The sequence below is a fragment of the Astatotilapia calliptera genome, chromosome 7 (genome assembly GCF_964374335.1).
Source record: "Astatotilapia calliptera chromosome 7, fAstCal68.1, whole genome shotgun sequence".
In the NCBI taxonomy this organism is placed as follows: domain Eukaryota; kingdom Metazoa; phylum Chordata; class Actinopteri; order Cichliformes; family Cichlidae; genus Astatotilapia; species Astatotilapia calliptera.
The window spans coordinates 37,092,103-37,118,811 of record NC_137428.1 but is presented as its reverse complement, the minus strand read 5'-3'; the positions used below and the strand labels follow the sequence as shown (position 1 = coordinate 37,118,811).

General features: G+C 38.8%; 1 protein-coding gene across 7 annotated transcripts in view; it reads left to right on the top strand.

The window, feature by feature from the left end:
* tcf4 (transcription factor 4) overlaps window positions 1-26,709 on the top strand; it is a 253,511-nt gene that overhangs the window by 102,159 nt on the left and 124,643 nt on the right. For all 7 annotated transcript variants that reach the window (XM_080304500.1, XM_080304499.1, XM_026174488.2 and 4 more), the window contains one exon: window positions 21,159-21,217. In XM_080304500.1, coding sequence (XP_080160626.1) covers window positions 21,159-21,217 — 59 coding nt within the window. The remainder of the gene's footprint in view (window positions 1-21,158; window positions 21,218-26,709) is intronic.

Sequence of the window (26,709 nt, the reverse complement as noted above, 5' to 3'; positions counted from 1 at the left end):
AGCTGTTTTCAGCTAAAAGCTTCACTATGCTCCACCTGCTTAGCAGCAAACAAGCACACTTATAAGGTAGCTGGTAGGGATAGTGGAGCATTTAGCGGCTGAAGAGACGAGTATTTCCCTCAGGAGCTGAAAAAAACAAGTAAACTACTAAAACTAAACAGCTAAACGTGAGTAAATATTGGATTTACCAGGTAGCCACAAACACATTTCCAAATAAACAAAACTGAAGCTCCTCTGTCCTCTCTTTTCTCCTTTCCTCTGTCCTCTCCTCTCCTTTCCTCTCCTCTCCTCTTGCAGCTGTGTTCCCCCTTCTTTCCCCAGCTGTTGCCAACCAATCACCTGCTCCCTTTGCCACACACACACACATATCCACACTATAATTATGGGAGACTGGGCGCTGGCTGGAGATCTATTTGAACACATCAATAAATGAGAAAGGAGGGATATGAAATAACCGAAAGTGAGGTGATTGATCAGGAGTGACTGGTTGGCCTTTAATTTTGATGCATTTCTGCGGGTGATTTGTTCAGCGATCCAAGGGTCTATCCATCAATGAAAATGATTATTCATTTAGAAACCCACCGGAATTTCTCTTGGTCTGTCTTCCCAAAATTTGTGGAGTGGTTATAGGAAATAAAAATAATGGGTCACCTTATCGAAAGTAAAACTAAATCCACTGTGATTATGTCATTATGTTGTGTTTTTATAAGAATAATTTCTTGACTCTGATTTCTCAATAAACTGTCAAAAATCATAAACACGTTGAACTCTGTGATGCAGGAGCACCAGAGTGTGAAGCAAAATGCTAAAAAAAAACATAAAGACAAAGCTGAAGGAGAAAGGGGGTGAACCTGACAGAGGAGGGGGGAATAGAGTGGCCAAGCTGCCATAGTGGCCCACAAAGTTTCCCTGCGTATCACTGCCTTAATGTCCCGACCGTTGGTTAGTTTCCATGGCAGCAGACGAGGGTAGAGTGGTAGCTTTTCCCTTTTTTTCCCACGCTTCCAGGACAGTGCCATGTGAAAGCAGCGGGCACAGTCTCTGCTGGCACACACTGAATGGGAACAGAGCTGACAAAGAGCTGAAAAACCATGCTGTTAGTGTTAAACCGCCCCAAATCTGCCAGGGTGACCGGTTCAATTCCCAGTCTACCTCAGTGGGTGGAGAAAAGCAGTGATACTGTCAGGTGGGTCAGTGTTTTATGTGTGTGTGTGTGTGTGTGTGTGTGTGTGTGTGTGTGTGTGTGTGTGTGTGTGTGTGTGTGTGTGTGTGTGTGCTGGATTACATGAAACCGGCAGCTTGTTCCAGACCTCTACATCACCTGTTATTTTAGCGGTTTTAGTGTGTTTGAGATGTGCGCAACGTGAGAGCTGTAAGTCTTACAACTTAAAGAAATAATGATTCTCAAATTGTGATGTTTGTTTTTTCAACACAAAAAGCACAAAGCACCTAGCAACAGCCAACTTCCCAAGCAGGATATTACTAAGATCAACACAGTGTCAGACTGAATAATGAAGAGAAAGCAAAGTTGCCTCTTAAGCTCTTTTTACACATGCACTGCATACTGCTCTAGACCTTATTGAAAATTAACCTGCCAACTCCCAAGTACAGAAACTGCATTTGTAACTCTTCTCTCCTAAAATAGAGAATTTCCAGAAGTGAGAGCCAGTCTGAAGGGGACCATCAGACTGGCTCTCACTTCTGGAAACACTTTCAGAAGACTCCCCTTCTCACATGCAGCACATCCTATTATGTGCTACATGTGAGAAGGGGAGTCTTCTGAAAATGTCCCACCCTGATTCTCTTGACTCGGAGTGGCACGCCTTAGAGTCACATCTTGAGCCTGTACATAAACTCAAAAAGATCCATTTAGACTTGATCAAACTTTTAAAAAAAAATAACTAAGCATCACAATATTTTTATGCTTAGTTTTATTCAAGATCTTGTCCTGCTAAAATATCTTGAATTGTCAGGTCCCATTGTATCTTAAAAACCTCATAGTAGCAACAGAGCACTTTTCTCTCTGACTGCAGGTTCCTAGAGTTTTTAAAAGTAGAATAGGAGGCAGAGCCTTCAGCTCTCAGGCCCCTCTTCTGTGGAACCAGCCTACCTGTAGGACTGAGCTTAAACCTTCCCTATGATAAAAGTATAGTTAGGGCTGGATAAGGTGAATCCAGCACCAACAATCCTGAATCCACCCTTATGTATGACGCAATAGGCTTAGGCTGCTGGGGGGTTCCCATGATGCCCTGAGCATTTCATCGTCACTCATCTCTTTTAACTTCCTGTATGTTTATACACCACTTATACTTGGTGACATGCAGTTAAAAAGAGTGAAAAGAGGGATTGCATTAGCCAAAGTGCAGTCTCAAAACCACTGGCTATTGTCAGACAACTCTTTCGCCTTCTTTGAGTTTTTTTAAATGCATCTGCAACAGTGACAACTACACCGAGCAGGAAGTCTTTGCTCTATACTCAAGCCTCAGTTACCGGTTGCTAAATTAATTTTTGTTGATATGGGATTTTAATTTGTTGACACCTCTGTACGTATTTAGGCCCAGCGGCATGAGAAGTACCAGCTGACATGAACAGGTTTTCACTTTCACTTTCTTGTAGCTAGTCACACTTGAACAACCTGTCGTGATCGTTAATAATAGATCGACGTGCGAATAATTTTCGTTTACATCTGAATATTGTCACTCTGCCCCTCTGGTGACCTTTTGCCTTGTTTTAATCTGAAAAAAAGAGCATATTTCGTTGATCACAGTTTGGCCTCTTGAAAAGGCAAATTGTGGTTTTAGCCAGTTAGAGGTTTTGGTTTCCCCCACTCGTTTTGTTTCCTTGCCTTTCAACTGGTGTCAGTGAAATGATGCCTTTGTTGATTTTGAGCCTTTGAGCTTATGAAAACTGACTGCTCCTGATTATAATTTCAGACCTGTGGTGAGTGCATTCTAGTAAAGCCAAAATGGTGCCCAAAGTACAAAAGTCCTTTTGCTATTACAGCTGATTTGGGTCAGAATGTGCAAAAATATTGTTTGTTAACAAATTGCTGTGGAAACCAGGTGACGCTGGCGCTCAGATGGCTCCTCTCTCCTCCGTCCCCGTCCATTCTCCTGCTGTCCATCCATTTCCACCCTCTTCTCCCCTCCGTCGCCGTGTGATGTCAGGTGGGGTCTGCCCTGCTGCGACAGAGCCGCTCTGATCACGGTCTCCCGAACAGTGTGTGGGAGCAGATATGTCATTATTTTGCAGCCAGGTGGTCATGCTGAAATCACACAGAGCACATCAGCGCTGTGATGCGGCTCCCACACCGACAGCAGTAGGCTACCCCTCATATTACAGCCAGCCAGGTGTTCAGATGCTGTCACATTTGTCTAAATACAGGCATTAAGTCTGGAATCAGGGTGGAGGAAGAGGTCTGTCAGTGATGGCAAGAGAGCAAGAATGGGGGAGGAAAAGAAAAATATGGTGGAAAGTGAGGAAAAAATCCGAAATTTGTAAAGTCGGGAGATCGCTATAGCAGATCTGAGTGGATATGAATAAACTTTCAGCTCTGTCAGAGTAAGTTTTACATTAGAACCCTGCCAGTTCCTGTTGCCTAATAGAAATTAGTCTTTGCCTCTCAGTGCAGTGTTGGTTCAGTTTATCAGGAACCCAGCAGATCTGTGAAGTCAGTTCAAACCTTCTTTTTGGGCTTCATAAAATCAGAACGTGAGCTGCCCAAACATAGGCACTAAACAGATATGACCCATTTATAAGGTTTTACATTTCTTTTTAAGTTTACTTTTTTCCGTAGATAAAAGATTTTCTGTACCCAGCTCTGCCAGATAATTGTGGAAAAAGGAAGCAAAATGGATTTAAATGACAGAAGAAAAAATTAGGAAGCGAGAGAAAGACGAAGCAAAACTGATGAAAGAGAATTTAAAATATCTGTACAGGGTGGAGAAGAAAGAAGGAAAGGACTAGAACTCATCAGAGACCGGCAGCCATGACAGTGACAGGAGAAAATCAGTGTGCGATGCTGAACCCCAGGATCCTTTGACCTTTGGCCTCTCCAGTCTGACAGCACCTGACCCGCTATCCGTCTCTCTGGGGTTGCCCCTCCTCCTCGCTTCCCACAGGGAGAGAGACAGGGAGGTTGAACCAGGCAGAGGAAGACACCGCCACGGTTTCAAAACAATCCTTAGAAACATTAGCTTAATTTTGTTCAGCTTTTAAAGGATTGTTATTCTGTCAAATGTGTGCAAAGCTTATTCTATTCTTATTCTACAAAAAATACTTGAAAATTAAAAAGCAGATAGATTTTACAAATATGATTGCTAATTTTTAATGATGCTTGGATGCTTTCTGTATCAGTATGTGCATCAGTTACATCCTCTGGGCTACACTGCAAACACAACCTGCTAATTGCCCAAATGTTACCAAATATTGGTTCAAAATGACGCTCCGGGTCGGGTTCACAGGGACTGACAGTCCTGCTTGCAACCATCAAAGCATGAAGGGCACTCCAAGGGCGTTTTCAATGTAGAAATTAAATAGAAGTATGAAAAAAAAAAGAACAACATCGTCATTCAGCATCAGGTTTTGGCATTAAGATGTTTTGTATTTCGGTCATTCTGATCTGACCATATCGGTTGCTTTCCCTATTGCCTGATTAGATGATGAGCATGACTTTACTGTGTATAACTATTTCTACTTGGTATTAGTTCACTGTTGCTTTCCCCCTTCACTTTACTTTGTTTTCACTAAGTGCTTGGTTATTGTTAGTTTCTTTGTCAATGATGAGCAGTAACCCTAAACATATGTTGTTAAATTGTAAGATTTTTAAGTTTTCTACAAAGCATGCTAACTGAAACGCATCAAACCTCATTACCCTAAGGTGAGAAATTCAAAGGGATACCCACACAATAAAACGCTCCACTGGAATTATTCACACAATCTCCACCAGTGGCTTAATTTAAGACCTTGCACAAACAACCTATGTGGTTCTTTCTTTCTTTGAAGAGAGGACAAAGAGGACCTTTGGACATGAACACATAAAACAAACAATTTCTAAAGAATTATTTTTACTTGTTACAGTAAACAAGGCCAGAATCTAGCAATTCAAAGGCATAAGACATCCTGTAAATAGACAGAGTGGGAGCTGAAAAAGGTGCAACCCGCATGAACATGGATGACACATTTGAATATTGCAGTGCGAGAGTAAAGTGTCAGGTCAGGAAACACGTACATGTATTTTTGTACCATAAAAAACCAGCCGTGTCCGCGTTTCACAGCCGGTTTGTTTCCCGGCCTTTTTCTGCTTGACACGTAAAAACCTTGCGAGCCTGAACACAGCGTCTTTATTTAGTTGGTGTCAGCGAACAGCTCTCTGCTGTCTAGCTCTCACTTCTCATTGTGCTGCACTTTAATACTTCCATATTGTGCTGCTAATTCAGAATTTCACACTTTTTCTCTCCTTGCTACCTCTCTCTTTGTCTCCCCACGTCATTCGCCTTCCGTCTCAACCCCGAAGACAAGAGGAAACGTGTTAAATCCACCTCTAAGAACCTTTTTAATTCAACATTAGCAGTCGTCATCTGTCTGCCGAACAATGCACAAACACAATTTACAGCTACGACTGGAGCATCCCACCTTTGTTTACTCCGCAGCTAAATATTGTTCTATCAATAATGGACTCCAAACACAGAATCAAGCTTTTAGTTGTTGGTAATCCTGAATGTTTTACAGGAGATTTTTTTCCCTCTCTTTTGCTGTGTTTTATTGTCTTGGGAGCATAATTGGAGTGTGTTGTTTTCTTCATTTGTTTTAGGTTTTAGGAGGAACATGGGCTCAGTGCCTCGTGGATGTAACTCCAGATGCTTTTGTGTCCGAGGTATTTGTGGAAGTGCTGCCCAAAATCCTCAAGACAAAGACAGCAGATATGGCAAGGAAACTAGAAACCCCGAAAAAAAATTAAAGCCCTTCAAATTTAACATTCGGTGACACGAAAAGCAAGAGGGGAGGTTAAACTGTAAAAAAAAAAAAAAAAGATTATGTCCAAAAAAGGCAAACGCCACATCAACGCGGCAGTCTACCTACTGTACACCTCCTGCTGTGTTCAGGTGCCATGTTTCTACCTCCATCCTCCCATACAATCAGAGCGAAATGAAGACAGATTGATAAACTCACGGATGGCAATGTGAACGTTGCCAAGCGTCAGACCCGGACCAAAGTAAACGCCGTGCCACGGAGCGAGAAAAGAGAAGGAGAAAAGAGAAAGAGGGATGGGGGGGGGGGGATTTGGGGCTCTAATGCCAGCCTTATGCGTCTTTTAGTCGTTTCCGCCGTCGGGGCTTGGCACCGGCACGGCGTTGTCAGCCAGCCAACAAAAATCTGCAGTGCCTGCCGCATTTCAGCAGCCCTGTTTTGTCTGAGCCCAACACGCACACACACACACATAGAGAAAACACACCGCGACGCACTCGCGCCGCATATCCACATTTTGCTGCAAATCGACGACGTTTCGAAGCTTTGTAGAAGAAATTTTTGAAACTGAAGTCAAATGAAATCATGAAAGGATGGAAAAAAAATTTTGCCCTTCTCTGTGAACGTATTTATCGCTACGTCATATACACAGCGTGCTGCCTGTAGAGCGTGCTGCTCATGGAGCATTCATCTGAATAGTTGTGTTAAAGTCCTGCTGTTTGGACAGTTTGGTGGCGTCGCCCTGTTCGTCGCCTCGTTGTTGTTTGTGTTGTTTGTCTATTGATTCCAGGGTGGAGGAGGGGTGAGCGAGGGTGTTTGGATGCAATGAGCGTGGGGTGGGGGCTTTGGACAATGAAGGCTGTTTGGTTACAAGGGAGGGGGACCTGTTCTTTGGGTCTCATTCACATGAACAGGGAGCAAGTGTGATAGCTGCAGCTGAATTTTCAGTCTGTCTGCACGGTCGCACAAACCCACCAACTCTGAAAACATCAGTGGTCATAGACCAAGAAATTCTTTTTACTTTAAATTGTGGTGCTCTTAAAATGATCAGACACATTAAATTGACCTTCTTTCACAAGTTACTTAAGTCGCCTTGTTGCTAAACTAAAAACAAGTTCCAATAAGTGGAGGTAAATGGTTCCCAGCAGAGCTTCTTTGGCTATGTCCCAGTGCCATAGTGTACCATGTGTGCTGTGGAGACTCTTGTGTTTGAATCACAATCCCTTTGAGGTAAATATGTGATTGTGGTCTATATTATAATTAATTTGATTTTACATGCTGCTTTCCTTTATAAAAGATCAGCAAAACTCAAAAGCAAGGTTTCTTATCTAATGCACCATATTTACTCTCCACTGTTTTATGATGACATGGTTGCTGGTACAATTGCTGAGAAACTGCAATGGTTAGCTTTCAGTTTGGTTAAATTTATCCCTCCAAGGAAAGTCAGCAGGCAATGAGTGGAGAGGTGCTACTAATAGCAGATTACATGCAGTGAGTTCAAACAGGTGTTTATTTCTTCTTTTGATGGCAATACTTTTAAAACTAGTATTACCCAATGCTGTATACAAATGCCACACTCCACCTGTTAGTGGAGGCGGAGTCAGTCAGGTGTATAAAGGGCAGTGAGTGAAGGATAGTTTTGCAAACTTAAAATGCTTAAAATTATTATGGAGGCTAGAGGAGGAGGGACACATGCCAGGCAACTTTGAATTAGGAACATTATTTATAGAAGCATTGAAGAGAAAAAGTCACATGAGACTGTATTATTTTGGTAATAAATATTGGTTTCATTGGTTCAGTAATATGTTATTACTAGAGATGGACCGATCCGATATTACGTATCGGTATCGGTCCGATACTGACCTAAATTACTGGATCGGATATCGGAGAAAAATAAAAAATGTAATCCGATCCATTAAATATCACGAAAGCACCTCACAAAACTTGCAACACGCCGTAACTCACCTCAGAACGTTAGCACGTCGGAGCAGTAGGCATCACGTGATAGAGCGGCTGTGGCATGCGGGACCTGTCGGTGGTCTGGATAGCATGTGGAGCTTCGCTAGCAACCCGGCATTTCATCTCCGACAAAGTTATCCCGAGAGAAGTAAAGCAAGTGTGTAAGTCCATCTCTGAAATTTTGTAAAGCATTCCTGCGTTAAGCTTAACGAGCGACTGCCTCTCGCTCTCCGGCTGCTACTTCAATCATGAAACTGCTTAACGATCAGCTGATCGGCTTTTCTGTCGCGGGTCCGTGTCTCTTGTTTGTTTTTGGCCCACTTTGCACCAGACAGAGGAAACCAGCGGCTGAACAACAGCAGCACGTTTAAGCTTGATCAGCTGTTGTTAGAATTTATTTATTATTACTTTCTACTCGAGGATCTTTTTCTACGTAGCTGACGGCTGGTAACTGTGCAGGGGCGGATCTAGCAAAGTTTAGCCAGGGGGGCCGATAGGGCATTAACAGGGAAAAGAGGGCACAAAGACATACTTTTCTTTCTTATTCTCATTTAAAATGTCGAGCTTTTAATTATTTAATATTTATCTGAATCTTACACCCAAAGTTTTAATCTGATGTAAAATGTATAGAAGTCCATTATTATATATAGTAACTGTTAAGTCTAATATACCCTAGTAAGCTATAGTACTTTTTCCTTTGGGAAGGTACCATCTGTGCAGTCTGCAATTTTGTTGAAGAAAGATGTTGAATCTATTTAATATTTCTTGAAAAATAATTGATTTCTGTGCATTTTTTTTCACACTGCATCAAATTAAGGTTGATTACGTCGATTAAGCATCATGAGGTGGAGTGTGAGGGGTGGTTCCCTATTTTTTATTTATTTATTTTTGTTGTTGCTGGGAGTTGGAACCCTATTAGTTAGGTTGCTTAATATTTACACTAAGTACTCTTTAAAATACCAGAATAGGGAGGATGGTGTAGGTTTAAGTTTATTAGATTGATCAGTATTGCTGAACTATGAAATATTTTTTTTGTATACAGGTATAACAGAATAGCTTTAGTGTAGTTGTTGTTTTAAACTTGAGTATGAACTTGCAGACTTGCAAAATGCAGCAAGATATTTAAAAAAACAGTTGTGTTGATTAAAAAACACTATATCGGATTCATATCGGTATCGGCAGATATCCAAATTTATGATATCGGTATCGGTATCGGACATAAAAAAGTGGTATCGTGCCATCTCTAGTTATTACCGGATGGTTTTAAAACACAGGACTTGTGGAAGGTTTTTGGTTTTTTTGCTATTTTTTTAAATGTGTGTTTTTGGTGGCAGGAAGAAACACAGGATTTTGTTCAGCTTGTAAACTTTGTGTTAGTAATTCAAGTTCTTTTGTGATGAGCGCTGTTTCACCGTTGAAACTGTGCGTTTGTTTTTATATGAGCCGTGTGTGGGTTGCTCATGCAGGTTTCGTGTTTTGAAATCATGTGTTGTACACACAGCAGCAACTTTCTTTAAAAAAAAAGTTACTTTTACCCCACCGATTCATGTGCAGAGATCCCTCAATGGTCACCTCTGCTCACTGCAGCAGTGCGTCAGTGCACGCAGCGTAATGCTGTGGTAAAGTGGCTAGACCTAATCTATGTGGTTCTGTCTATCAGTACAAGAGATCTAACCACAGCTAAGATAAACACAACTCCCTAAATTCCTCCACTTTTTATGCTATTTAGTTTGATGTGATACCAGATGTGTCAGTGGTACTGGATACTGTAGAAAGTCTTCACAGGGAGTTTTAAATTATTTTTGTAATTCATGGTGGAAATTACTTTGATTCATAAATGTAAATGTATTAATAAAATTGAGGTTCACACAGTGAATCAGCAGGGGAACCTCTTAGAGCTGTGTGATGAACATCTGGACGAATGGAGACAACCTACCAAAAAGCTACAAATTCCCTTTAGCATTTACATTTTCACACATTAAATCAAGACAGAAACATATCTCTAAGAACCCTGCAGCAACGTTATGATAGATAGACAGACAGACACATGCTGTAAGCATCTTCTGATTATGAAAAGGACGTAAAGTGCAGTATTGTGACATAGACTGTTCTTGCTTTCCTCTTGCTCACAGACCTTTGTGAACACGTGGGAATTTAATTCTCTGTGAAATATCCAATTCATCATATCTGTACTCGCAGCAACATCCATGGCTTCAGACTCCTCTAAATGTTAGATTTCAGACAGCTCGTGACTCTGTATGATGTCACTGAGAGCAAAAATACCCAATATGAAACCTCTCAGAAGCTCCACCCACCTGCTGTTTACACCTTCTGTTTAACAGGATTCAGCCAATCAGATAAGAGGGAAGGGAAAGCCTGATAGACAGAGACAGTGGATGAACACGGGGCTTGCACCAAGGCCCAAAATAGGATGAATAAGGTTTACTGTGAATACTTAGACATGCAGACCTGCTCTAACAGAGTCCAAGAGTAAACAAAGACATGAAGTACAGCATTAAATAACAATTCGAATACTAACAACTGATTTTTTTTCCTTGTAAATTCCCAACATATTTTTCTGGATCTAACTTCTCTCTCTTCTCTATAGTAAGGAAGCACACACATATAAAACAGTGAATCCAGACTCCAATCAGCAGTCTGATCTGTTCCGCTATGGCTGAAGGTAGATACCAACAGATGCAGACTCGATGCTGCGTCTCTCAAGTCGTTCTCGTCGCTCGTATACGTTCATCTGTTGTTTGATGTATTCGCTCGCTGTGGTGCCAAAGCATCAATGCCTGCTGGGATTGAAGGGTGGCGGTGTGTGTGTGTGTGTGTGTGTGAGTCGGGGGGGGATTGTCTGTTACTCATCGACCATCATCTGTTAAATTAATGTTGATCTCCCCCCTGAAAAATGTTACGCTTTACACTGGAAGACAACACCATGAATAAATAGGTGTGTAGATGGCTTCAAATTCAGAGCTGGCAGTGTGGTTTGCGTGGTTTCAGAGTGTCTGTTGGAGTGTGCGATTGTGTGTGTGTGTACGTGTCTGTGTGTGTGTCACTACCTTTCAGACTTTGTAGAAACTTCTGGACCGGTGCCCGGTGGTGTCATGGAAACGCTTGAATCGCTCAGAATGATTCATGTCTGCACAGTCCAACCCTCCCCCATCACACACACACACACACACACACACTCATTCGCAGGAAGAGGGAGTTTAACCCTTCTTCTATCCATCTTCATCCCCCCCACCACCTCTCTATCTCTCCTCTTTCTTTCCTCTCATCTCATCTTTGCCATCCTCGTCAAATCGCGCTATTAGTCACATACTTTATTAAAATGGACCCATTATATGGGTGTCAGAGGAGATCATGTCTTCTGAGTGTTTCCTTTCACGCAGAAAAAGACTTGACGTCTCTCTCAACCTCTGAAAGAAAGAGTCAAGACGCCGACGGTGACTCCTTCAACAACTCCATCTTGCGGTTTTCATCTTTTGCTGCCTGCTGAATCAGAAAGGAAGAGTAGTAACTGATAGCTGTCAGATGTGACGGACACGATGGAGCGTGCAGAATGAAAACAGAGAAAAGCGCCTCTTCTCTCCTCTAACAGCTGATTCCAGTGACTGACAGGAAAACGGCTCTGTGGCTCTGCGCTCTCTCTTCACTGTGGTTGCAGTTATTGCTGCTTACACAGGAACTGATGTTATCACTTTGTTTGTTGTGCTGCAGTTAATGAAACTTTATTAAAGTAATTAAGATTAACATTAACATAGCAGAGCTAATTAATGAAGAAGAAAATGCAAACCCTCATTTACACAGTAGCCTTATACTGATCTGAAGATGTAGAGTGGATTGCTTTGTCTCGGACTTGCTCTTCCTTTCTGTCTCTTATTAGAAGTGAATGAGCTCTTTACCACCAGTAGTTTTAAACATTGGCCACAGGAAGTAAAAATGTTCCAAGCTTCCTGCATTACATGTTCAGATGTTTTTGCGGTGTACGTGATATCATGTTGGTATTCTTCCTGTAACATCATCATTATTGTTCCATTGCAATGGACCGATCACAGTGAAAGTTTGAGGAAAAAAAGATTGCATTGGGAGACGTTTGCTTTCAGAGCTCTCCCTGAGAAAGGCTTTCTGACAGCAACACTTCTAAACAGAAATACATAGATGTAAAGAGTGACAAGGCCAGTGTAAAGTGCAAGCTGTGGTGGATGAATGGATCCATTTCATCTGGGAGATGATGTTTTTGTGTTGCGTGTAAAACCAAAACTTTGTATTGATCTTCTCATAAATGTTAGATGTATTAGAAAACTTTTGGGGGGCAGAAAGCCCTGAAGACAAGTTTCTCACATGTGTCAAAAACTATTAAGATGTGCCTTGACCTATGTCTGGATGCAAGAAGCATCTGTGGCTTCACAGAGGCTAGAATCCTGTCGAAATCATTACTTTTACACTATAGCAGGTGTAGACTGTCATTGATTTATGGTAAGTATTTCATATTTTACAGGTCTTTTTCTTCTTGAATTTGCAAAGCTGTGACATGACAAAAGGTAATTTGTCAGATGTATTTATATGCTTGCAGAAACTTTAATTACTTAGTTAACATCTTCTCAGTCACACCAACTACATGACTCCCAAATCCTTTTCCAATTAGCTTTTATAGGGAAAAAGTAACTTTTCAGGACATTTGTGCTTTGATCCACAAAGTAAATTTAACAAGTATGCCAAAAGTGTTGCATAACCCAACGCTGTTCTTGGGGGTTGTCAAGTGTCAGTGTCCTGAGATATACATACCTATCATCTATTCAACATGAAAGACACAGGTGTTATAAACTAGCTAAATGTAAATATGTAGATATTGACTCTTGCAGTGTGCCTGACTTTCTGAATGCCCCTGAGGACCAGTGTTGGTCAAGTTACTTGAAAAAAGTAATCAGTAACTAATTACTGATTACTTCCCCCCAAAAATAATCCCGTTACTTTACTGATTACTTATTTTTGAAAGTAATTAGTTACTTAGTTACTTTTTAAAAACATGATTTACACCCTGAATAGGTAACGAAGCAAGATCTTCAATCGCTTCAATCCCAGTTCTACTTTTTCTGCATAATCAATCATATAAAATCTAATCAAATGGAAAAGTCTCTTTTTAAAACTTGTTTTATTAGTTTTAATCTTTTAACTTTATGCATCAAGCAAAAATTAAATTCTATGCAACATTCTCTGACTGGAAGAAATTTGTTTAACATTTAAACCTATTTTCTGCACATTCCAGCACATGAAATAAAATATTTTTTGTGTTTACACTCAGTCTTTCAAATAGATGCAAGTAAAACACAGCAGAACATAAATAAAATCAAAGGATCAATGGTCCTGTAGCTCTATTTTTACCTGTTTAGCAGGAGTGGGGCAGGCGGAGATTTGCCCTGGTGCAGGTGTGTCGCAGCAGTCAGTGGAAGAATCCGCGAGTTTCTCTGTGAATTTCACATTGCGTGGTAGCGCACTCGGTGCTTGTGCGGAAGTTTAGGGGGTTTTTTTGCTGTAAAAAGAAGTTTTCTTCAAACAGCGGACACTAATGTTTTTGTCACTTTTTACGGAATCAAACTCAAAGTAAGGTCAGTACTTCCACGCTTTAAACGCTGCACGCTCATACTCTCTCCCACACTCATTATATTATCCGTTGTTGATCTGCACACAGCTGTTGCCACGAACGTTGCACTCGCTTACGTCATTGTCATGAGACACTTTCGCAAAAGAATCACGGTTTTAATAACGCAGTAACGCAGCATGCTTACAGGAAATTAATAGTAATCTAATTACCTTTTTTGCAATAGTAATCCCTTACTTTACTCGTTACTTGAAAAAAGTAATCGGATTACGCATTACTGCCCATCTCTGCTGAGGACAGAGTTTGGCAGCACTTTAATGAACCTCGATTAAGATCTATATCTGCTTATCTACTGTAGTACAAGTCATTTCAGATGTTATACCGAGTTTGTGCCAGTGAATGTAAATGAAGACTTTGAAACTTTAAAACTACAAATTTTTTTTTATCACTTTTGTGTATCAATCGTTACTCTTGTCCTGGCACTTTTTTCTGTTTGCTTCAAGCAAGTAGAAATAATGCTATATATATATATGCAACTTTATCGTTTTATATTAGCTGACACTTAGCATATAAAGAAAATAGTTCCTACATAAACAGGATTATTGATTTTTGTGACAGAATTTTTCAAAGATATATTTTGGTTGTCTTGAGCACTACAAAACAACCACCTATCTCAAATACACCAAATACACACCAAAATAATCTGGATGGATAAATAGCTCTACAGGCCAGAGGAAAATTATGTCAATTTGATTTTGTGATGACCTGTCCTTTTAAAAACCTGGCAGTTTGATGTCATGTAAAGTGAAAATAATGGGAACTGGCCTTTATACAAGGACTGAGGCACTGATGAGGCAGACTCTCAAAATCTGAATCGAGCCTAGGTGACTATGAGTAAGTTCAGTTAAGGGCCTGTTAACAAGCTGTGTCATTATAGCTAATACCCCAGACAAGCTTCCCGGTTACTGTTGGCTCTCAGTTTGTAATGGAGCTGATTTGTACTTCGCCTCAGTCTCTGTGCATTGTGGATTAGCAGGGATTTGGTCTTGCTGCCTCACCGACTTCTCTATGGGCTTTCATACAGCGGAGTGGACTGACTTTGCCACCTTTTGTACCTCTGCAGCCAGCATAATCTAACAAATGCCAGTATCTTTACTTCCTTCTCACAGCCAACAATCTTTAGTTTTGTTTTCTCGGGAAACTAAATGTCTTTGGGGTTCCTAAGAGAAACGCAGAGGTCTGTGCGTGAAGGCATCTTCTGAAATCTTCTTTGATGGGTTCTTTAAAGATTTGAGACTGTTTTTGAATTTTTCTGACACACTAGGGACAAAAAGAGATGACTGTCACTGTCAGAGTATCTGGGGAAAGCAAAAGTTCCATGGTTACTCATCAGCAAAGAAGCTCTTGATGGAACTTGAAAGCCTGAAGAATACTTGTTTGAGGGTTTGTGAAACAATTAGAAAGGTGTTTTCATTAAGCCTAATTCCCCCAAACCTTTTATGTGAGAGCTCCTCCAGTCATTAAGATGTATCAGAGATTTGTAGAATTTGAGTAAGCTTTAAGCAAGCTTTCTTACGTTATTATATTCCACAAAAATGAAGTGTTTGCACAAAGAAGAAGAGAAAGCAGCAACAAGTTGAAATATAAAGATTGGTTTATTGGACAATTTAAGAAACAGGAAGACAGGAAGCATTAAAAACATGTTTATCGCACTGGGATATCTTTTAAGAACCCCAAATCTGAGTTTTTATGGATATTATGCGGCTTCAGTCTTACATTTAACTAAAACTCTGAACATCCTAGAGTCCTAGAAGCCTAGAAGTGAGATCAACTCAGCTTTATAGAAAAAAAAAAGACTTCCATGGTTCACGAAGGAAGGAACAATAAGGTTAGTTTGTCTCTGCACAAACAAAATACAATGTCTGAACAGCCATTGATTGTTAGAGGTTGACAGAGCTCTTAACAGTCTTCTATAGGGTCTTTCAAGACTGATCTCCTAAACCCTAAAATGATGTTGTTCGAGAACCCTACTGAGTCAAAAAGGGTTTTCATGAAATCTGTATTTTTAACTATGAAAAAGCTTTTGAAGAGGAGGGCTTATGTGGTTTTAAGGACTTGAAATAAGGAGACTGTTATCAGATCAAATGGACTGTTTTAAAAAGTGGATTCATTTGGCTGATTTATCTGAGATTATCAAAAAGTTAACTGAAGTACTTTACATTTTCTAAGTTAAAAAAAAACAGCAAGATTAGTTAAGTTATGTTTTTTTTCCTCAAGAGACAAAGGTTGAACCAAAAGGTGATTAAAATGTGCATCACAGAGATGAACAATATATTTTTTAATTGTGTAACTGTATTTTCTATGTTTCAAATAAACAAAGGAATGCGGAATTTGAAACCTTATCATGGGAAAATATATTTGTTTATAAAAAGCCTTACTTGATACCAGAAATGAGAGAAAATAAAAATGGAGCCGATTAAATACATTTTGGTCTTTTAAGAATTTTTTTTACATTTTTTCCTGATTTTTGTATATTTTTTTCTCACGTCCATAAAAATATATCAAAGGAGGCCCTTCATCTGCTGCAAAATGAAAAACAAATCAGTTGAGGAGAAGAAGTTTTATACCAGTTATATCTCAAAAGGCCTCTTTAACAAAATCCACTTTAAAAAGCATTTAATTAAGACTTACTTTGTGTTGTGACGGCTTTATATATTAATAAACTCTCCTCGTTTTATCAAGTAATAGACTCTTTGGTTCAGAAATCTTTTTCCAGTTCAAGGCAGTGAAATGAAATGCTTCTCTCTCTCTCTGTGTGTGTGTGTGTGTGTGTGTGTGTGTGTGTGTGTGTGTGTGTGTGTGTGTGTGTGTGTGTGTGTGTGCCCATTCATGGTATACTGTGACAGGGTGTGTGATCTGGAAGGCTGACCCTTCCCATCCTGTTTACTCCATCCCTGCCTCCCTCCCTCCATCTCTCTCTCTCTCTCTCTCTCTCGCTCCTTCTTCCTTTTTTTTAATACTGCTCTTTCTTTTACAGCCAAATTAAAATACCAAGGATTTTTGTTTGTGTGTGTAATACATGAGCTCAGCCTGCAGAGGTGGTGGAGGTGAAAAGGTCAGCATGTTGAGACAAAAGGGACAGATCGGGGTTGTGCGGTTGTGAAAGCCTCAATTCAGCATCTATTTTTGTCGCATTTGTTGTAGCGTCTGCATTGGGGTCACTGTTAATTGATACATTCTTGTATTTACTGGATTATAGAAATTGCTCAATTGTAAAATCATCTAATTTGCATCAACTTTTTATGTTTTGACAAAGGTATAAGCTCTAAATAATAATATTTCATTTTTAAGAAAACAAAGATGCACCTTACAGCATATTATTTACCACAGCTTAAAGAGTGTGTGCAGACGTGGAAAAGCTGTCAATCGAAATACTAACATATCGGAAGGCACACATGAATCTACATTTTTGCCAGTTGATGATGCACAAAAAGACAAAAAAAATCTATTTTTTTTCTTTTTTTCTTTTTTCTTTTTTTTGCTGTAGCTTTTGACAATTCCAATAAACCTAAAAGACTAAAAGGAGATAGATGCATGGAAATATTGCTATAGGCCAAGCCTTGTGGGATTACCTAATTATTTAGGACCGCTTGTGTGTGAGTGTATCCGTAGATAGGGTACATACCTATTGCCCTATTCACAGCATGCACATAAGTTTATATATAGGTAGTTGTATACATAAATAAAATGGTGCTCCAGTAGGTATTTAATTTAGTGCCAGAGGAGACAAAACTCATGCCAACACTGGCACTCATCCATTTTAATGGCCCTCAAACGGACAGAGGTAATGCAAAAAGACTGAGGGCTGGAACCTTTTATGCTGGCCTCTCTTTCTATTATACAAAATTTGGGGGGCCTTCAAACAGACAAGTGTCTTTATCGCCTAGCAGTTTGGACCTATAACCACATAGTCATATAATATAGCAAGACATTATTACATTAATCATTATTTCCAGTGATGAGCAATTATTACCTTCTATAAGTAAGTATTTGATCAATATAAATAAATAAAACAAGAAAAAAAAAAGAAGAAACTGAAAAAAAATTAATACAAAAACATTTTGTTGTATTTTGTAAAAATTGTTCTAGTTTTCTTGATAGTTTATCCTTTTAAGTCTTAAAATTGAAATTGTGTCTCCAAAAATGATAGCTACTTTTAAGGAGGCTGGTAAGCCTGAGGATTATCTATCCTTCCATGCTGGCATTTACATTGTGTACACATTTTTCATAAGAAGTTTTGCATTTTGTGGTTGAAAGATTTTTGGATTCATTGCAGGCCGTGGTATTCACCAGAGGTGCGTGCAGTGTCAAATCTAAATAGGTATTTGTTTATGTGTGTGTGGTCCTGAGTTAGTATTTTTGAATGCATGTGCTCGATATATTTCGGTACCGTGAAAAGTACATTTGTGTGTGTATATGTGTGTGTGTGTGTGTGTGTGTGTGTGTGTGTGTGTGTGTGTGTGTGTAGTACATATCAACATTGGTCTGAGTTTGTGCATCTGTGCTAGTGATTTCTAGTACTTGTGTGTATGTTGTGGTGTGTGTGTGTGTGTGTGTGTGTGTGTGTGTGTGTGTGTGTGTGTGTGTGTGTGTGTGTGTGTGTGTGTGGGAGTCTTTGTATACATGCCAAACTGGTCCAGCTGGCATCAGTCGTAGCTGAAGCCGAAGCCGCCGTATCGGTCACACACACACTCTCTCTCTCCCGCTCACACACACACACACACAGTCGACCACATTCCTATTCTGTACGCCTGTAATTATCAACCTCTTCTGCATCGACTACCATGTTGGCGCGTATTCAGCGCTGGTCTATACACGCCTGATTCCAACCCTTCACTACGTACACGCTTCATTTTCCTCCACACACGCTTGCAGTAAAACCCCTCCATTTCATCTCATACGACTGCACTGACAGCAGAATGTAATTACACACTAACTGTGGTTTGATATTTAGACTGGCTCAAGATTTAAGGTTTTATCCAAAAAGAAGGTCTGCGTGGTAAAAATAGGCACCGGAGTGGTCCCGCAGCTCAGAGGGGAGGAAAGCCTGTTCAGAAGCTGGAGAGGAAATTAGCTTTGTTGTCTACACGCAGCGGTGCATTTTTCGAAATTCATCAGGCACCTTTTTCACAGCCAGGCACGCTCAGTTTGTGTATTAAAGTGATGGTCGGTTACCTGCCAACGAGGCTTCACCTTCTTGTCGTGTACTGATCAATCCTTGGCCTGCATTCAAAGAGCTCTGATGTCTGATTTCAATCAAACATGTTTCAACACGTTTGACCGAAGATGTTCTATAAAAACTAATGGGTAGGTGAGGGTGTTGTTTTCTTCTTACATCTATTAAATCTGTATCAGATGTTGCCTTGGGCATTAAGGACCTTCAAGTCCAACAACGGGAACAGAAATCATAGTTTCTGTACTGTTTATAAATGAAATTAAAGGAAAATAAAAAGTCTTTTGCAGTAAAACTTTAACCAAGAAATTTGAGTTCCTGAAGAGAGTTACATGAACATGATGCCTTGCAAGGTTTTCAAGAGATATGTTGAATGTTGGAGTTTAGCCAAACTTTCAATAAATGGAGCTTTAATATTAAGTGATAATCATGGAGAATTATGTCATACATTTGGCATAATATTAAATGCTAAATTAATCGCACAAACCCTAAATTTTGTAGTATGCAACTTTTCCTACAGGGCTTTGTTAAATCTTCACAGTGTGGTTCCAACATCTTTGATGGAAATGTCCTTTAATGTAGTATTGCAGTAGCAGTAGGCTGTTGCCAGGTTAAGCAGAGACAGGTTGAATTTCTCTGGCTGGTTATTTAAATTAAGAGCGTCATTATTACATGTATTACATGTTTTCCAAAATTTCACTATGTAAACCCTAATGAGAACCAATTTGTAGAACAGAAAACTGTAGATTCTTTAAAGCCAGGTTCAAAATGAGCATTTTGCTGGCACATTAGAATCAATGTATTTTTATCAATATATCTCTTTTTGTAACTTCATTAATTTGAAACTACTGTCAACGTGTAATATTTTTTTATTTTTTACAATTTTGAAGAAATAAAATGTTCTATAAATATTTCTCTGAATGCTATAATACAATATGAATATAAATTTTCTCTAACTGCTGAAGTGGAAATTTAGTGTGTTTTGAGGGAAAAATCCTTATTTTGGGAAAACAATAATTGCACGTATGCAGTGTTAAATCTTTTTTCTTTCTAATTGTGAAACACTGCTTACATGTAAAAATGTTTAAGTAACAGATAAAAATTCCTAGATAAGCACTTACATCAAGACAAATATTTAAATGTTCAAAAGACAAAGTGGACACACACATACAACAAAATGTGACTTTCCACTAGTTTGTGGGGGAGATATAGTGTGGAAGCAAAATGGTGAAAAAATTCACACACAATGGACCATTGAAACTGGATTATCTTCATTTTCTAGAAAATGTAAATAAAGCATGATTTTGAATGTATTTGTGTCACCAAATCCCATACTGCAGTTCTATATGCTGATTACAGAGTCTTGGTTTTCAGCTTCATTCCAAGTTGCCTGGTGGCTGTTGGTTGATACTTACTGTAAAGTCGTTTAGAAACGCTTATTTTTTCCCAAAATCACATCATTGTCAATAACTTTGGAAACTGAACTCTAAGTGTAAAATTCATCCATTATTTGCTGCCTTCAAAAATCCCACAATGGAATGCAGAAAATAGTCTGCATAGCCTGAACACAGTAGTATGCAACTGCGCAAGAATTGACTATTTTCTTCAGTAGAATTGGTTGCCTAGCGAGTGCACTAATTAGTCTCTATGGAACATCACTCTCCAAAGGGACAAAGATGGGAAAGAGCAGAATAATACCATATATGGCAAACCATTAGAGTTGGCGATGTACTATAAACATCTTTACTCGTAAATTCACTAGGAGAGTTCAGTTTTCTCCGTGAGGCAGGTTGCTTTTTAATTTTTCTGTTCAGCTGAACACTCAATTTTTTTTCTCATGCAAAGAAACTAAATCTACACCTAAAAGAAAGTGGAGAATGAAAGCGTTGATTTTGTTTTTGTGGCACAAAGCCCTTGCCTTTCTGTATGCGGATCTATGCATTGCAGGCATAGCAGATGTACGTTTTGTTGTGCAGAGAGATCAGCGAGCAGAAAACACACAGAGCACACACACTGTCTGTGATCAGGAAAACTGGCTTTGGCTGTTTCTACAAAAAGTTATTTTTTCTGTGGCTCCTTGTGAATGAATTATCCTTTAAATTAATAGATGAAAAACTATAGCACAGTTTTGATGTTCCGGGGAAATATGTCCCTGTTGTTGGTGATGGTGAGAGCATGTGACAAAGGGCAACTTTGCCTGGACCTGATTGTACCGACGCTGTGTAGTGTTATTGTGTTAACATGTCTTTGGAGTTGATTGATCTGTTAAAGCTGAATAATTTCCACACCAGTAATTGTTTTTTCCTTCCTGTAGTTATAAAGATCAGTCTTTGTTAAGCTGATTGCTTTTGCTAACTGCCTAACTGCCCTTTCTTCTTCCTCTTCCAGGTAAAACAGAGAGGAGTTTGTACTCATATGGCAGAGAGTCCAACCCACACTGCCATCAGGTCAGTCCCAATGTAAATGTCTTCTTTTATTCAACCAGTGTGTCAGTTTCAGTCATCTTTATTGCTTCTTTTTTGTTTTTTGATTGAGACAAAGCAGTAAATATATTTAGGCAAAACAGAGCAAACTCTGAGTTTGATTTGGTATCAGTAGTAGAGGACGTTCAGCTCTAGAGATGCAAGGTTTAAGCACCAAAATCTTTACTTGTGGTTGTGGACTTTTGCATATTAACTGTGGAACGTGGCCTGAAGGAGAGACCTAAAGCCATTGGTGCTTTTGGTAAATGTCTCCAGAATAACATGTAGCATGTCGCCAGTACCCACCTTATGCCTTTTTGCCCACATATCCTACCCACTGGATAATAAAGATTATAGAGGATTGTTCTAATGTGGCCCTAAACAAAAAAAAAAAAAGGGGGGGGGATTTGAATATGCAAATGAGGCGTTTAAATGCCAGTGTTGAAAAGTGAGCACAACCTAAACCTAGTGTTCTAAAGTGACTTTTTGGAGTTGGATGTGACTTTTGATCTCAGTCACTTATGCTGTAAAAAGAGGAGGAAGTTGACATCACCATAGTTTTGTAACCATCATTAAACATTTTGTAATAACCATTGTTGATAAATGGCAAGCTGATAGCTGATTATTTTTTGTAAATAGTTATTTTAATGTATTAATTTTTTCAAATAATTAGTAATGTTAAAATGTATGTTTATGTCGTTAGTTTGTGTTTGTTTTTGTGCACTTATACCAACCACTGTGTTGCTCTTAAACCTGCTCAAACACTCTCTGTGCCTAAGCCAAACCAAAAATCCAGAGAAAGTAAAAGCAGAGAAAAGGTGCTAACAAAATTTAAAAGCAAACATAAACCACAAGTACCTCCACCCTGCCTAGTCTTACGTTTCCTTAAATCAAATATTACATCTTAATCGCTATAATCTTCATAATAATATTTATGATATAAATAGTATAAATATTTGAATTAATTAAAAATATTCATAACATTTATAACTACTATGCTAATTTTTATAAACTTCAGCTTCAGAATTTCAGCAAACATCAGAAATAGTCCAGTGGTCTATAAACTAGTTAACAAACAATGAAATCAATTAATTGTTTATTAACATGGAATAATTATACAGTATTGTATTATTATGTATTTATAATCATTTATTAGCTATTTACAATGGCTATTTTAAAGTCATGTTTCTTTGGTCACTGACATCCAAACACATGGGTTTATGTGATGAACAAGGTTAACCAATCAACCCAAGTCACAATCACAGAATAAAAATATCCTCAAGTACAAGATGACTTTTTAAAAACAATGTAATATATTATATGTCAAAGTACTGCTTAAGGTTTTGAAGGTATGATTTCTTTGTATTGCTATTGATTGTGCACGCATTTTTTTTATCTTACAAAGGTGTAAAAGAGTAACCTCCCATCAGACAAAGAATAATCTTACCAGTGGAGTTTTCATGTCCATTTAGCATTTATGTTTTTCTTGTTAATGTAAGTTCACTCTCCTATGAGCTGTTGGCTAGTGTGGCTTTGCACTGCTACATGTTAGCTAACTCTAACATTTAACATTTTTTTTCCCAATTGTCAAACATTTTGTTTAAACTCATGTCCCTTTGTTGTTCCCGTAAAGAGGATTCATGCAAATTTGCAAAGTCGTCTTTGACTTGTTGGCTGATTGTAGACGCTGTTTCTTGCATAATTTATTTCATTCAGATAGTTATTATTGTGCAACAGCTACCAATCACTCTCTGAAAAGTTGGGAACCTTCATTTGCAACTTAATATCCATGCATATATTCATGTGCTGTCATTTAAAGTCCACATAATAAAAGCTATAGAATACTCTGTTTGCTATGTGTCAATCACCCTCGTGACTACAATAAACAACAGCTGTTACATATTTTTTTGTATAATTTTAATAGAGATGTTTAACTTTATCTAACTATTCCCAACTTCATTAAACAAATAGTTATTAATTTTAACTTTAAGGACAACTGTTTTCAAAGAAATATGTATCACCAACGGTAGCACCAGGTGTTGTGACGACTTTTACTACATTCTGAATCTGTACTGTAATCTTCCTGCTCCGTTCTCATGGACCATATGCATCAATGAAAAGATACACGTTGATAATTAACAGAGACATACAGATGTTGGCATTTGATTAAAAAGAGAGGCTTGATGTGCTCGCTGTATTTTGATGACCACCAGATTAAAAAAAGAATCACATACGTTTCATTGCTGCACAGGTTGTTGGACGTGTGGAATCTGATATTACAGATTTATTTTTCTTTTCGTCTCAATGATCTTTAATTAAAGCTTATCAAAGAAGTGCGTTTCCTAGATTAAAAATATCGAAGTTGTACTAAAAGGTGTTACAGGTTATTATGAATCTATGAAATACTGTATGTGAAAAATTTCCTTTTGCATATCAAGAAGTTTGACTTTCAGATCTGATAAAAGCTGGCGGATAACAGTGGAGAATTTGATTATATTATTTAATTGCTATGTAGTTCAAATGTACACAAGTTTCTGATTAATCCACTTCCTAAAGTTGATGTGTGACTCTTCAATATCATAATATTTTTAGCGTTACTGTAGGTTTTGGCGCTACATTAGAAATTGTGGTCTAATTAATTTTAATCTTGCCTTTGGCGATTGCTGGTCTGTATGTTCATCTGCTAGCTTGTCATTATTTCATTGCAAAGTGAAATGATGCAGTTGAAGTCTGTCCATTTTGCTGGCCACTTGCCTTTTAGCACCACCAGCATGTTAATCTTTGCGCTACTGAAATATTGCTACATATCACTGATAAAAAGCTTGATGCAGATATTCATGGTTCCCAGATGGTAAACTTTAATGACTTGGGTGATCACCAGACTTTCTCAAGGACTGTCATCAGGTAAAAATGTCACGTTATCAGTTAGACCTTTTCATACCCATACAAACTAACAGTTTAGTTTGTATGTCATCTTTCCTGATCTTAATTTGCCCTTCATCTTCTTGTAAGTAGCCTCTTTGTACAGCAATAGATTCCTTTTACCACTCTTGCAATACTTGAAACCATCCCTGAAGGTCCTGTTTTGTGAGCAAGTCAAGTACCATCTGTAACACCCCACTGAGTCAAAATAGTTATCCTTTAAATTAAATTTCAGAATAAAGAAGACAAAGTGATGGTTGTGTTGGTGTGGCCAAAGTACTCTCTGTCATGCATACTCTGCAATGAAGGGGCACCCGACTGTGATCACACCACAGCTCAGGTTGTTTGCACCAAATGTTCTCACTTAGAATATTACAACAGGATTCAGCATTGAGAATCTGACCCCTGTGAAAGAATGTGCAAGAGAAAAATTTTCAGAGAAAACAAGGAGCATGTTCATAGTTACACTGTTGACCAATCTTCCCTTCTTTGGCCTTGGACACTGAAAGGTCTTCCACTGTGAAAACTGCTGCCTGGTGTCTGAGTTATAACCATAACTCTTAGTAATAATTTGCAAAAGGAAAGTTGGGTCATCCCAGACCTGTTCACAGAGATCCTTACAGACATCTGCGTGCATGGACATAAAAATATATAAAGTACAGGTCCAGACATTGATTACACAAACAAAAAATCAACAGCACCTGTTGTATTAACATCACTGTGCACACTCTGTTTATGCATGGTGTTCAAGTGTTTATGATGAAATAGCACTAACTTTTATGTTATTTAGTAAGTGTTGGCATGCTAACAAGCAAAACTGAGATAGCACCACTAAAATCACTTCTAGGGAGAAATAGGATTGAGCCTGCCTTTTGAATTCCTAAAGAGCCCAGATAGCAAGTTAATAATTAATAAAATGAAATGAAATTAAACAAGGACTCGTGCTCTTATTTGGAATCGTGACATTGATTCAATGATGACCTTGAATCTCATATAATAATAATTGTCATAATGTTATAATATTTATAATTGCATTCTAGAGATGTTGTGATCAATGTCATGTCCACATCATCTAGACCTTGTGTTTCGGGATGATGTGGACACAGAGAATCTGTTTAATAACAGGAAAAGCGACTGCCAGCAGGGCCGATCAGACCAAACAAAATGATTGACAGTGGTCCAAATCTGGTTGCCTGGGGCAACTGGGCAACCGTTGATGTCGATCCTTGTGAATGGAGAGAACTCAGAAAGCAAAGTGATGGACAGTAAAGACAAGCAAAAATCCAAATGTGGCATCAGACTTTTGAAAGGCCTTCCTGCCTTTTGATCTTTCATGAGGACACGATTTGGCCATGACAACCTCATAAACAATGACGCACACAGACAACATACCAGTTTCTCCATCATGCTAAATGTGCCAGTTGTAGGCACTGGAATACTTGTCATGCAGGTGGAATTAAATAAAGGTGCCGTTTGCCCCCTGAGACTTTATTTCTTCCTTTGTTTTATTTAGTCATTCATCAGTTTACCAGCTGATTCGCTCAGTATAGACTTGTTTTAATCATTCATATTACCAGTAGGCCAGCACAGTAAGCTGTTACTATCCATTTTAATCAGTGATGAGCAGAGAGACATACAGATTAATAACTGTAATATGTACTTCTTTTCTCACAGGAGGCATTTAAACCCAAGTTATAATCCTTTTTAACCTTTACCTTTCATGGCTAAACTTAACTGCATAAACTTGCTGCCTAAAGTTAACCAAAATAGCTCATGAAATTGAAAGAAACCTTTTAACGTAACGTTAAATCCAAAAATACAAGACTTAAACTCTTGTTGAGTGGATTAAGCTTCCTCTCGCCCTCTAGTCTTGCGAGGATTACTACTTCCATTCAGCAGCGAGGAACATCCTTCATCAAATGAGGTGATAACGCTCTGCTAGTACACAGAATGCCCCACCTGATGGAGCTATTTATGGGACTGATAACGACTGATGAGGTCTTTTTGATTCAACAATGACATTTGAACATTTTATTTATTCATGCATTCATTCAATCATTGGGAAGTGTATTAATTCATATGCTGGTTTTCTCTGACGGACATTTGAAGCGTTTCGCAATCAGTCCTTGGTGGTGGATCCATACGTTTATAGATACCTCCTCGTTATGTGATTTGTTTATTTGTTTATTTTACAAATATAAGCTGACCATCTATTGACTGTCTGCTCCCTCCACTTTTTTTCCTTTTTTGTCCTAAGCACTGTTTTTTTTTTTATAAATCCATCCATTTGTACTCATTTGTCCATCTAACAGTTGATTTGTTAACTTGATCAGCCTTTGATTCGTCCATGTATCCATCTTTCCATCCATCCATTACTCCATTTATCACCGCCTCGCTGATCTTTTATTTATAACCACCTCTTATATCCAGCTGTGGCCTTTGTACGAGGCTACAGCAAACCGTAGAGGACAAAAATATGAAATAAATGAAACATTACTGCCTCACTGGCCATTTTCCTACTGGGCTGCTGTCAAATTGTCCTGCTACACAGTCTG